The sequence below is a fragment of the Phaethon aethereus genome (genome assembly GCF_964289735.1).
Source record: "Phaethon aethereus genome assembly, chromosome: W".
Classification (NCBI taxonomy): domain Eukaryota; kingdom Metazoa; phylum Chordata; class Aves; order Phaethontiformes; family Phaethontidae; genus Phaethon; species Phaethon aethereus.
Genome location: NC_138581.1, coordinates 4,890,582 through 4,904,608, shown reverse-complemented (window position 1 = coordinate 4,904,608; position 14,027 = coordinate 4,890,582). Strand labels below are relative to the sequence as shown.

Here is a 14,027-nt window from a genome sequence, read left to right as displayed (position 1 = left end):
CAAAGTAACTTACAATCCTAAAATGGCTCCTCATTTCCGAGTTGACATGCTGTGCCTCATACTTGCCTGTTGTTTCTGCTATTCATAAGTATTTATTCTCATAGCTGTGTAAAATGCAGATTTCTGCAACTTAAAATGGAAGCTGTGCATGAAATAACTTGAATGCTGAGCTCTAGAGCCATAGCTTTCACCACTGCTGTCACCAGTCAGACTAAGTCTAACTATATGTACACCGGTGTTTGACAAATATGGGTCTACTGCTGCAACTTCTACGTAATGATACAGTTCATCTGGGCATGTATGAAGAGGTGGGATGATACTTGCAACTCACCTACTTGGCAACACGTGTTTTAAAACTGATTTTTCCTTAGAATAATGACAGTGCAGTTACTCTGGAGCAGTCTGACTTTGGCTTAAGCATCTCAGCAATCAACAAAACTGGAGGAGACAGCACTCACCCAAGAAGGGTTGGTAGAAACCTAGTGTGTGATTTATGATAGAAATCTCTATGTAGAAAAAACACATGAAGGTTTTTTTCACAAATATCGAATGTGAGCTTTTTGTGTCTATTTTTATATAAAATGTTCCTGTATAATGAGCTGAGAGGTCAATTTTATGATTTCGGCAGTAATTCTTTGCATAACAGGCTCTTCTTGCATTAAATAGTATTTCAAACATTATCAAGAAGGAAAAGTATTTCTGTTTTTAAAACCCAGTGGCAATAGCTAAAATTGAAGATAAATTTCAAATTCCTGAAAACCCAGTGGCAATAGCTAAAATTGAAGATAAATTTCAAATTCCTGAATGAGATGATAAAAGGCTCTGCAGTTAAATTGTTGCACTGATTGAGGAGCTGTGCGTTCTTTTCCCATTGCTACCGCAGATTCTGTGGTCAGTTTTTGCTGTATTTAGGACTGTATGTGCAGTAAGGGAACCCATTGCTGTAATGGCAAGCAAAATTTAGCCCAATGCAGTTTTAACAGTAGGCTTTACCGTCACGGTAGCTCTATGACAACATTATTTTCTCCTTTAGGGACAAGTAATTGACTTCCATGGGACAATTCAGGATGCTGGCAAAGTATCATCAAATGGAATAGCCTTGAATAGCCTTAATTGTGATCCAGATCCATCAGTAAGTGTTTCTGTTCATATTTCTATCCAATTAATATGAATATCAGTTTTACATAACCAGGAACAAAATGAAATACCACAATGATGATGTCTTTGTTCCCAAGTGCTAAAAAAGGGCTTAGATTTCCAAGTGGTGTATTTCCTTCTTTAATGGACAGTCATACTTGGTACTGGTCTAATTTGTTGACAGTTGTTTACTCTTTGAACATGAAAGTAGGCAACAAATACAAATGATACCTCATGATTAACAAAAAGAAAATAATTGCAGAAATCTACAGAACTTCTGAGAGTGAAATCTGGTTCCTTTGAATTCAGTGTGTTATTTAGCGTTCACCTCAGCTGAGACAAGAACAGAGTTGATTGAAATAGTTGAGATAGAAACTCAATAGTTGAGATAGTTGATAGAAATTTTCAGTAATCACTCCTTGACACACCATAGCTTCTCAGATAGCGCATCCAACTTCTTGGTGCCAGTGTACCTGGCAACTGCTACGCTTGAAGAGACTTTCGAAACAGAGAATGTGACAATGCAGAGACCCATAGTTACATTTTCCACTCTTAATTTATGTAGGGCATGTTTAGAACTACATGTGCAGTAAGAGAGCTGCTCATTTTAATGTTAATTCAGGATTAGATTCTGTCAGATGAAAAGAGGAGTTACTGCAAATATGGCTTCCTTCAAAATCTTTAGTATTATAAATATTTTTACAGCTTTAAACATTGATATTATTATGGTGTATCAGGTTTTTTGAAACTATTTCATAGTTCATCTGTTTAAAAATAATTGAAGTCTGACAAGAACTTATGTTTGTCTTTTTAGGAACGATTATTGAAACCCCTTAGTGCTTTTATTGGCGTGACTGGTGAGATGAGAGAACTTGCAACGGTTGTAAGCAAAGTAAGATCAGATCTCCGTTTTGGTTGTGTAGAGATCTTGGTTATCTTTGTCATCTGAGAATGCTGTCTCTTGCTTTTTACTCTCACTGATGGTGCTTATTCTTGAATGTGCAAGCCATTTTTCTTATCATGCAACTCCCAAAAATTAATTTATTTATATGTAACGATGTTTCTTTATGATACACAATGAGAGGAAGTAATTAAGACAGTTCCTTTCTAATGGGGAACATGTTAATCTACTCATGCTGTACTCATGAGACTGTCATAGCTTTTCCCTTTGCTCCTATTGCTACAGAAAACGTACAATAGTTTACTGAAAAGAGAGATTTAAATATATTAGCTAGTAGCAACTATTATCTAACGTATTATCTAACTGATCAAATGGTGGGAAAAATCTTGATTCAACTCTCTGGGTGCAGTTTCCGTCCAAGGCATTGGGCTGCACTGCGTGTGGATGGTGTGCCAGTATCGCAGCAATATCCTGATTCTGAGTGCATCCACTAGATACCATGTACCAAAATTATTAAACCCTGATATTCCCACATTCTTTTTAATACCAGTCCCGTGCATTGCATTGCGCTGCCTGCATCATCTTTTCTCGCTTGGCGCAGCTGAGAGATGCTCATACTGTAGGCCCTGGAAGCAGTGCCCTTCCCTCATCCCAGCACAGGAGCTGCGTGGGCAGCATCACTAATACACTGCATCCCAGGGCAGACTGGGGATTCTTCCAGGATGGGCAGTTTGACACCTGGAGGGAATCCCAACATGCTCAGCACCCTTTCATTTCCCTCGTGGGTTGAGATGCAGTCTAGTAAACAGGCCCTTGAGCTACTGGGGATCAGTGGCTACGAAGCGGGTAAATGCTTTGCATGCATCACCTCTCAAACCCTGCTGGACACTTCTCCACAAGGCTTCATAGTATTACAATATTTGATAGTGGTGTGACTCTTTCTGGTTATAATCATCAGCAATGGTATCAACCGTTGCTCTCACATATGTAAAATCAGCTGTTTTAAAAAGCCTGGAAGGCTTTTGCTGACTGATATTCGTAGCCGTGTATGGCCCAAATTCTCGATCTGCAAGTTTTGCATTTGCACTTTAGTGGAACTGAAGCCTAAGAAATTTCCAGCCTTAAAGTAAGAAAATTCTCATTAATTTCAATTCCAGTCTGGTTTTTAATTTATGGCTAACCTTTAAAATAGTGTTGTTCTTGCCACTACTTTAGCGAAAAGCAATAGGGTTTCTTTAGCCTTCATTATGGTATGTTTTTTAAATTGTGCTGGTATGTTCGTAGTTGCTATGGTAATCAACACTGTGTAAATCAATAAAAATAAATAGCATGTGTATCTATTTCACAACACAATCTAATTTAATTTGGAAACAGTTATAGAAGTCTCTACTTAGTATCATAACTCTGATTCATCTTAATTTGCTGTTAATAGAAAGGGAAAGTGTAATCTACTCTATATCAAAAAATTTTCTAATTGTATCAAATCAAATTTTCCCCTTGGATATAAGCACATAATTTTTCTTCAGTCTCTGGGGACTGCCTGTTTTTATTGGAAAGCAGAATTTATACCAAGTATTTGTACTGAGGATATGATATTTCCTGCAGAACAATTAATCTCTGGAATGCAAAGCCACCAAATATTACTAAGGCAAATGGAAAGATTCATAGAAGATTTGGAAAGTTTGATGAATTAAATGAAATTAATCTACTGAGTGCTTCAGGGCATAGACTAATTACTGACTATCTTTTGATAGATGCTTAGGGGAAAATTTTCCTCCTGTTAGAGAGTTTCTCACAACTTTTCTTGCAGCATATCAAATCTTGCATAGTGTGGAATAAATAGCAATTTTTCACTGTTACTTATAACATACGTAATAGGTGCAGCCATAAAGTTACTGAGCATCAAATTTCAAACAAACAAAAGCATTTTCACATTGCACATGATTAAACTGTGGAACTCATTACTACAGAATAAGCATGTTCAAAAAAGAGAGGTGAGAGATTCACTAAAGGATGTCAAAGAGTGCTTGAACTCAAAGACTAAGATGTAATTTTAATTATCGCAGTCCTTTGGTTGCAGCTTTTGGTGGATGTAAATATGAACCAGTGTGTCACTCCTAATCCTTATACTTTTTTTTTTTTCAACATCCGATACGTGCTGACATCGAAGACAACATATTAGGGTTGGTCAACCTTCATGTTATGATAGCTCTTCATATGTTAGTTGGTTACTAAAACCAACTAACAGAAAACAGATCTGAGAGAGAGATCTGCTCAGCATATACATTTGGCAGTGTATACGCTCTTAGGGAAACTAGGACCTTGAGAGGAAGAAAAGCCCCATTTTAGGAGCTCTATAGAAATAATTGCTGTGTATGCTTTCTTCTTGGGAGGTCCCTAGTACGTAAGGTTAAATAATACAGTTTGTATAACTTAATAGCACTCTTATTTTATAACCGAGTTGATCCTTTTACTTTCCCAGAGGTCTTTATTGTAGTGCAGAAGAACTTTTACTAACAGGATGCGATGTATGTTGCAGGACATTTATCTCCATAATCCAAACGTGAAGTGGGATGATATTATTGGACTGGATGCAGCTAAAAGGCTAGTCAAGGAAGCAGTTGTTTATCCCATAAGGGTAAGGCGCTAAACAGTTTTCAGAAAACCAGTGTTGGGCTCGTTAGCATTTTCTTTGTAATTATGGTGGTGGTTTAGAGTTCTCACTGTTTCTATGCTTTTGTTCATGTGTCCTGGTTTCAGCCAGGATAGAGCTGGTTTTCTTCACAGAAGCTAGTGTGAGACTGTGTTTTGGATTTGGGATGAGGAACTGTTGATAATGTGCTGATGTTTTGGGTTGTTGCTGAGCCGTCAAGGACAGTCCAGCTTCTTGTTAGAACGCCTCCAGTGATGGAGATGACTCCACCATCTCCCTGGGCAGCCTGTTGCAGTACTTGACCACTCTCTCACTAAAGAAATTCTTCCTAATATCCAGTCTAAACCTCCCCTGGTGCAACTTGAGGCCATTTCCTCTCGTTCTATCACTTCCTACTTGGGAGAAGAGACCAACACCCACCTCACCACAACCCCCTTTCAGGTAGTTGTAGGGAGCGATGAGGACTCACCTCAGCTTCCTCTTCTCCAGACTGAACACCCCCAGTTCCCTCAGCCGCTCCTCATCAGACTTGTGCTCCAGACCCCTCACCAGCTTCGTTACCCTTTTCTGGACACGCTCCAGCACCTCAACGTCCTTCTTGTAGTGAGGGGCCCAACACTGAACGCAGGATTCGAGGTGCGGCCTCACCAGTGCCGAGTACAGGGGCACAATCACTGCCCTGCTCCTGCTGGCCACACTAATGCCGATACAGGCCAGGGTGCTGTTGGCCTTCTTGGCCACCTGGGCACACTGCTGGCTCATGTTCAGCTGTCTATCAAGTAGTACCCCCATATATTACATTGTTTCGGAGGGATTTTACCCCCGCTCTGCAAATTTCTTAGGTTTCCTAAATGTGTTGGGAGCAGTGGAGGTAGGACTTAGAATCCCTTGCATTTTGTTATAGATTATACATTTTTAATCCATTACTTTTCTGTTTCCACAGTACCCCCAGCTGTTTACTGGCATTCTGTCTCCTTGGAAAGGATTATTGCTGTATGGACCACCAGGTATGGAAAGCTGTATGCCATAAACCGTATACCATGCCTGTTTCTTTATCACTGCTTCTGGCTTTGTCCCATGGATAAGTCATTGATGCTAATTAGATCAAATGTGTTAAGAACAAACATGTTTTGTAGTGTGAAATAAAAGGAGACAATGTTGGATGATTACGTCTGACACTCAAACCCCTCTGTTTGCCTTTCTCACAATCTTTTACTATTTCTACACCTGAATCTTCCAAAAACAGTACTTATACTAACCATTCAGAGAAGTGAGAACTCAGATCACTGTTTTTACTCACCTTGGAACATATTAATCAAGTTTGGCTTGACCTGATCTTATGAAATGTGAATAAATCTGGCATGGACTCACCTTCTTAAGGAAAATGTCCTTCCTTTCTTCTGCATTTGGGAGCTGTTTTGGTAATGGGGTGGAAGCTTTGCCCTCTGCTGTGCTAGCTGGATGTCTTCCATGTCAGCATAGCTTTGCTGCTTCTTCTGCTTCACATTGACACAAACACTATCACGATGAGTGTGGCTGGGCAGGGACAGAGGGCACAAATACCGCCTGAGCCAGGTCGCAAAGGCTGTCGCTGCAGTAAAGTCAGTTTGTTCCTGTGAATGTTTAGATGTACTTGCAACAGAAGGCATCTGACCATTTCAGCATGTAGTACTTTAGAATTTGGGGAATGCCTTTGCAGTGCTGTATTACCTGAGTTTCTCCATATGATCCTGGAGGGGCCAAAAAATACTCAGAGGGCTGGAACCCTTCTGCTGGGAGGACAGGCTGGGAGAGCTGGCGGGGTTCAGCCTGGAGCAGAGAAGGCTCCGGTGAGACCTTCTTGCAGCCTGCCAGGACTTAAAGGGAGCTTAGGAGAAAGATGGGGACAGACTTTTTAGCAGGGCCTGTTGCCGTAGGACAAGGGGTGATGGCTTTAAACTAAAAGAGGGCAGATTTAGACTAGGTATAAGGAAGAAATTTTTCACACTGAGGGTGGTGAAACCCTGGCCCAGGTTGCCCAGAGAGGTGGTAGATGCCCCATCCCTAGAAACATCCCAGGTCAGGCTGGACGGGGCTCTGAGCAACCTGCTCTGGTTGCAGATGTCCCTGCTCACTGCAGGGGGGCTGGACTAGATGGCCTTGAAAGGTCCCTTCCCACCCAAACCATTCTATGATTCTATGACTTTCTCTATTTTAGTGTTTTTTATCTGACTGATAATAGGATGAGGGGAATTATTCAAACATTCTGTCTGGTAGAAAAGGACCTGGGGGTGCTGGTTGACAGCTGGCTGAACATGAGCCAGCAGTGTGCCCAGGTGGCCAAGAAGGCCAACGGCATCCTGGCCTGTATCAGAAATAGTGTGGCCAGCAGGACTAGGGGAGTGATTGTCCCCCTGTACTCTGCACTGGTGCGGCCGCACCTCAAATCTTGTGTTCAGTTTTGGGCTCCTCACTACAAGAAGGATGTTGAGGTGCTGGAGTGTGTCCAGAGAAGGGCAACGAAGCTGGTGAGGGGTCTGGAGCACAAGTCCGATGAGGAGCGGCTGAGGGAACTGGGGTTGTTCAGTCTGGAGAAGAGGAGGCTGAGGGGAGACCTCATCGCTCCCTACAACTACCTGAAAGGTAGTGAGAGGTTGTGGTGAGATGGATGTTGGTCTCTTCTCCCAAGTAGGAAGTGATAGAACAAGAGGAAATGGCCTCAAGTTGCACCAGGGGAGGTTTAGACTGGATATTAGGAAGAATTTCTTTAGTGAGAGAGTGGTCAAGTACTGCAACAGGCTGCCCAGGGAGATGGTGGAGTCATCTCCGTCACTGGAGGCGTTCAAATAAATGTGTAGACGTGGCACTTCGGGATGTGGTTTAGTGGGCATGGTGGCGTTGGGTTGATGGTTAGACTTGATGATCTTAGAGGTCTTTTCCAACATTAATGTTTTTAAGAGTCTGTGATTTGCATTGTATTTCTTTAGAGAGTTAATTACTTCAACGCTGTTGTTTGTAGGTACTGGAAAAACTTTGCTTGCTAAGGCTGTTGCCACAGAATGCAATACAACCTTTTTCAACATATCAGCATCCACCATTGTCAGCAAATGGAGGGGTGATTCAGAAAAACTTGTCCGGGTAAGAATTATTATCTTATTCGTTATACTTTAAGGAACATCAGGTTCCCACTTAAAGAAGTGGGAGTTAACTGGAGTTAAACAGAGAAGTGGGAAGTGAGTATTCCTCTGATACTCATAATCTTTCCCATCTTGGACAAAACATGTAACTCTGTATCTAGTTCTTAAAATAGGAATAATATCAGTTCTGCAGAAGCCTCACAATGGATTCTTGCTGTGGAATTTTAGTTCTCTAATGTAAGATGAAGCAGACGTCCTGAAGGCAGCAAAGATTTTCAACTCGCTGAATAAGAGACAGGCAAGCAGCGTTCCTAACTAAAAAAGCTGTTTGCTTAGTGGTGCCTTCAAAGTGCTTCATATCCTTTCTGCAAGGCTCAGCTCTTAGGCTCCCTACAAGATGTTACTTAGATTCCCAATTTCCCTACTATTCTTAATCTTCAGGGCACAGAATTGGCAAAGAATTCCCTTGTCACAAAGATCTTGCAGCCAAACACAGATGTAATGTTGTTTTAAGGAAGGTAGTTTGATGGTAAATGGCTAAATGTATTTTTGCATATAGACTAGCAAGTAGCATGCATGGCTTAACTGTGGTACAAAAAAATTCAGGGATTCAGGTGTAGCGTCCTTGCCCTAAGGTGCCCATCCTAATCGCTCCATAACGTCCACCATTTCAGTGTCAGAAATCCACAAGCTCTTAGCTTTCCTTTACGCTCACCTCTTTGGTTACGCTTCAGATAGATACAGAGCTCGTGAAAATGAATAATCATAACAGATTGCACTTGGCAAATGGCATTACAAGCATCGTTAATCTCTCTTGAAATTTAGCCTATGTCTACAACATAATTATTCTTCATGTGTTCTTTGTCCTTTAAAATGGCACACTTTTCTTCTGACATTCACCTCCTATGTTACTGATCCTCTTGACGTCTGTCTCTGTAGCTTCCTAGGAGTTTCCCTTCTGGCAGGAGAAGGGATAGGACAGTCTGGTTTTTGACACCACTATCCAAAAGAGTTCTTGTGAACATGCTGCAGCATTTGCAATGATACTGAATTTGTGGCATTTCACCCTTAGTTGAGTTTTTGGCAGAACCCAGAAATGAAATAAGAATGTAGATTGGGACAACTCTAAGATAAGTATTGTGTGAATTTATATCCTAAAATGACATGAGGCTGGTGCAGTTTTTTTCTGAAGTTGTGTGAAATATATGTGGGTATTGTGCTTATTTGGAGGAATGTCCACTCATCCTGTTTTCCTCAGTTCTCAGCTCTATTGGTGTCATTTTGTATTTTTGATTTGTAGTAAAATTGTAGACTGCAAACTGTCAGCACCTTATGCATGAGACCAGTGGTAGCAGATGTATGAGCAGAACTGATACAGCATTCAATTTTTGTTTCAACCATCTTGGAAAAGCCACGCCTGTGGCAAGAGTATTATATAATCCAGTGTTCTACTTAATTGCAAACTTTTGCTTCCTTAAGCAGTACTAATTACAACGCTGGTCATGGGCTACTTGTGACTCTGGGCAAATAATTTGAACCCTGTGTTTCATACCCAACGTATAGAAAATAATATATTATTTTTTAAAAATTTATTTTAAGTGTTCAGATTAAAAAGTGCTGGATTAATATGTATTGTTAGTGATATTTATTTAAAAACTCAAAGAACACTTCACTGAGGAAGAACCGACAGCATGTTCTTACTGCTAATATAAGCCTCTCCATGTTTACAGAAAAATAGATGAAACTTCTTTCTCAAAAGGACAGACCCAGATTTTATGTCAGCTTAATAGTCCATGTTTTAATCTTGATTGTTTAAGCAGTTTATGTTTGTTTTCACCAGGAAAAAGAAAATAACTGCTTGATTCTTATCAAGAGAATCTGTCCATTTTCTTTCATTATGGTTCAGCTGACTTTTAATATTTTTTTTCCCCTCAAATCCTTATTTAAAAAACTGCAAATGGAGCAACAACAAGACGATGTTTAATCTCTGATAACAATTTAAGAGTTCCCAGAATCCTCTGATGGATCATTTTCTTCTATCCCATTATTCGCAGGGTACTCTGATAGGATTTAGCCAGAAAGATTTACATATAAAGACAGGATTACAAGCCTGTGTTCTTTGTATCTCTTTTACAAACCTTTCAGAATTTGAGAGGATTCAGGGACCCTCAGCCTATCCAGAGCTTTCTCCCAGCAGATAGCCCTTTTTGTCCTGGAAGTTTTAGAATGTGGGTGCTGTTATTTATCTTCTGTGCCAGTGGCCCTTAGTGCTTTTTTGTGTTAGTTTTCGTGTTAATCTCTTCTATCACCTTTACTCTTCTCTCTAAACAGGTGTTATTTGAGCTTGCCCGGTACCATGCTCCTTCCACAATTTTCTTGGATGAGCTGGAGTCAGTTATGAGTCAGAGAGGCACTGCTTCTGGGTAACTGATGAGACCACTTCCTGCGGCTTTAGGAGAATATTTGTCCCCCTTTTACTGCATCTTTTCAATAGTGTGTGTGTTCAGGTGCTGATTGATCTTTAATCATGCAGTCTACCTGTTAGAAACCAATCTTAGCTAAACTAAAGCTTGAGGCTACTCTATAAAACTTCAACAGCAGCATGACTGGACCCCTGAAAGACTTGTCTTATAGATTTTATTGACATTATAATTACTTTGAGTGATAACAGTAATTTTCATGACTTTTTTTATTAAGGCGGGGGGGTGTGTATTCTGTTGTCCACTTCAGGAGCTTCACAGTGTGTTCCTGGCAGAATGCCTAGCAGCTCCAAAAGTATCGCTTCACGCAAGCTTTGCATACGCTGCAGGGCTTTAAAGAGTAAGACGTAGCGGTTGTTTCATTCACAGTAGATGAGATCAGTAGAGAAGCAAGCATGAAGGACAGGTTGTGTGAGGATTAGCAAGGGACTATGGATCCAGCAAGACTGAGAAGGAGGGAGGTACAAGAGTGTACAACCAATGGTGCTGTATTCAAAATGAGGGATTTGAAGTGGAAATAAAGGCTGTGGAGGGGGGAAACAACAGATGACTTGTTAGAGGCAAGTAAGAAGCAGCTGATTTTGTGGCACTTTAGACAGGCTTAGGCATAGCAGGGTAAGAAGGACGTGTGGAAAGGTACATGGTGGAATGGCATTTTCATTAATGGGAGAGATTTTGGTGCCATTGTCAGGACTTCCAGATGCAGGAGTGGGAGGATGTTATTATTGTCATTCCATGGTGTAGACATTTTATAGTTAAAAACCGATTGAAAAGGTTAGGGAAGAGGCAGACGCAGGAGAAATATAAATTATAAAATATAATATATATAAAAATTATAACCATTAGGAGCCCATTACAGTGGGGTTTATGTACTGTAAATTATATGCTCAGAAAGGTGCATAAATAGAATGTGCCATATCGTAAAGATACAACCTGTAATAATTGTCAGTTAATAGCTATAAATTATGGGCCAAATCTTGCCTTAATATATATTTTTAAAAGCTCTCATTAGCATCACTGGATTATATATTTTAATAAGGATTTTAATCTAAGATTATGTCATTATTTTTACATAGCCTTATTAAATATTGACATAGCACTGATGTGTGGATGCCTTTGCAGAAATAAGCCATTAAACCTGAATTGTAGCTCTTGCCATCTAAGGCCCTGATGTTTTCTCTGGGTTTGATCCAGGAGTTTCCAAGAACTCCACATCTGGGACCAAGAGTTCAAATTGGTTTCCTGCAAAATTGGTTTCCTGCAAAATTGGTTACCTGGATCAGGGCCAGAATTGTTAGCACTTTGCTTAAGTTCCTCTTCTCTTTTGGAGGAAGGATCCTTTCTCTGTCCCATTTTTAAATTCATTTCAATATGGCATATTTTTGTGTTTGCTTTTGATAGAACATTTTGCAAAATATCGAATTCAGTAGTAGGTGTATCTTCTTGTGGCCACTTAACATTCACTCACAGAAAAATGCTAGCAGTCGCCCAGAATAGGTGGGTGTGTTAGTTATTTAATGGCAACTATCGCAATAAAAATTCTCTTATATAGATCAATCAATCAAAGCCTTAGCTGTTTTCCAGTAAACGTCAATGTTGCATGGAGATTAATATGTGGAAAAAAATAAAAACAATTATTTTCTTGGGATTCAGTAATAGTGAATTCTCCTCACTTTAATGCACTGAAAGTAGTCCATTTAAGTAATCATTAGAAAGCTTGATTTTAATGCTTAGATGTTAGCTAATGGAGCTTAATCATGCTTTGAACTGGGGCAAAACTGTGACAAGGGCTCAGTTGCTGTGAATGACACTGTATAAATAAAGATGATTACTTTAATGCACTGAGCAAATAATATTTCTCTGAATCTTGGTAGTGGTGAACATGAAGGAAGTCGGCGGATGAAAACAGAATTACTGGTGCAGATGGATGGCTTGGCCCGATCTGATGATCTTGTATTTGTTTTAGCAGCTTCCAATCTGCCATGGTAAGAGATCCAGAGAGTACATTTTGAATACATTTGCATGAGCTTCTAAGCACAGATAAAGATTTTATTTAGACTTTTGCAGAAAAGCCTTGATATTTGGTTAAAGCATTTAAAGATTAATTTGGAGCTTTTACTTTTAAAGTCTACAATTCTTGCTATTTGTGCCACATGAGAATAATCCGTAATAAAGTCAACATATGCTGGTGCTACCAGCTGCTAATATTTAAAATGGAGTATTTGACTTTACAGGCAAGTTATTTACTATGTTTAAGCTAAGAAGGGTTTCGGCCTGGAACTGTAAGGTGCTTAAAACATCTAGTGCTTAGAAGGATACTCCATAAATAGGAATGCTGGATTTTATTGGTATCAAACGTGACTTTTAAAAGTGGAGGGACAAAATTCTGCAGTTTCTTTAATGTAATTTACAATAGAAGAATAAACAGTTTAAGACTGGAACTAGGGCACTTCATCATCTTGGTTCTCAAAATGGACGGGACATGTACGGAGAACAAGACAGACAGGAAAGGATGAGGTAGGGAGGTAACGTTTCTAGTGTGACAACCGCAGATGCTGGGGGGAGTCTGACGGGCACTGGAAAACGGCCAGCTCGTGCGTTCCTTGAATACCATCTCCCATGACCGCTGTCAGAGCCAGCATGTTGATCTAGCGTGATCATTAATCTGAACTAGTGTAGCATATCTTTTTCTTTAATATAAAACATTATCAAATGGTTGCAAATGGTATATGGAGAAGACAACAGGTTTGGTTAAGCACAGCTATTTTTAACAGTCCAATTTGTAGCTCACTGATCATTTCCCGGAGTAGAAGCCAAACACCTCTACAGGGAATTGAAGCATGCTGATGGTGGGCTTGTTTTTGAAGTTAGTTTTCACAGGTCTTGAACTAGTCTCTGGATTTCTGCCTGCCCTGAGATTCCCCCTGTCCCTGGGCTACCGACCCATGAGGTCTTCAGCAGAACATCTTTTCCTGCTGAGAAATCCGTGTGCTGAAAGCAGAGAGGGGAACCTCAGCAAAGTAAACTGTGGAAATTATCTGGAGCCATACAGTGTTTCCTGCATGATGAACAAAAGGGTGTTTTAGCCCAGTCCATCATCTTTTGTGAACTTTGTGGGCAGTGTTCACATCATATAATTTTGGCACCTAAGGTAGAAGGCAAGTTTCCCTTGCTATGAGACAGTCAACAGCAAAACAACAGATGCAGCAACTCAGAGCAATTGAGACACCCACACAGGGGTCGGTGCTGTTTAGCATCGTCATCGATGACTTGGACGATGGGACGGAGTGCACCCTCAGCAAGTCTGCAGATACACAAAACTGGGAGGAGCAGTTGATAGAAGGTCATGCTGCCATTCCAAGGAACCTCTACCAGCTGGAGGAATGAGCCCACAGGAATCTCGGGAAAGCTCCAAGTGCAGGTGATCAAACATTGGCACAGGTTGCTCAGGGAGATTGTGGAGTCTCTGTCCTTGGAGATGCTCAAAACCTGACTGGATATGGCCCTGAGCAACCTGCTCTGGCTGACCTTGATTTGAACAGGGGGTTAGATTAAATGGTCTCCAAGAGATGCCTTACAACCTCAGCCATTCTGTGATGCTGTAAATCAAAGCAGGGGCCTAATCTAGGTACTGTGAGAGTAATTCAAAGTATTTATCTCTTCTGAATGTAAAAAAGCCCAAGGGGAGTCATCTTTTAAGTTAGGCATAGTTACTGCTTAAAAACAGGCAGTGTGTTACC

General features: G+C 40.5%; 1 protein-coding gene across 1 annotated transcript in view; it reads left to right on the top strand.

Annotated features, from left to right (window-relative positions):
* LOC309415254 (katanin p60 ATPase-containing subunit A-like 2) overlaps positions 1–14,027 on the top strand; it is a gene marked incomplete at both ends in the record, with an annotated part of 31,740 nt that overhangs the window by 10,657 nt on the left and 7,056 nt on the right. The window contains 8 exons of the mRNA XM_082012720.1: positions 372–467; positions 1,034–1,132; positions 1,952–2,029; positions 4,578–4,676; positions 5,635–5,698; positions 7,690–7,808; positions 10,139–10,230; positions 12,162–12,272. Coding sequence (XP_081868846.1) covers positions 372–467; positions 1,034–1,132; positions 1,952–2,029; positions 4,578–4,676; positions 5,635–5,698; positions 7,690–7,808; positions 10,139–10,230; positions 12,162–12,272 — 758 coding nt within the window. The remainder of the gene's footprint in view (positions 1–371; positions 468–1,033; positions 1,133–1,951; positions 2,030–4,577; positions 4,677–5,634; positions 5,699–7,689; positions 7,809–10,138; positions 10,231–12,161; positions 12,273–14,027) is intronic.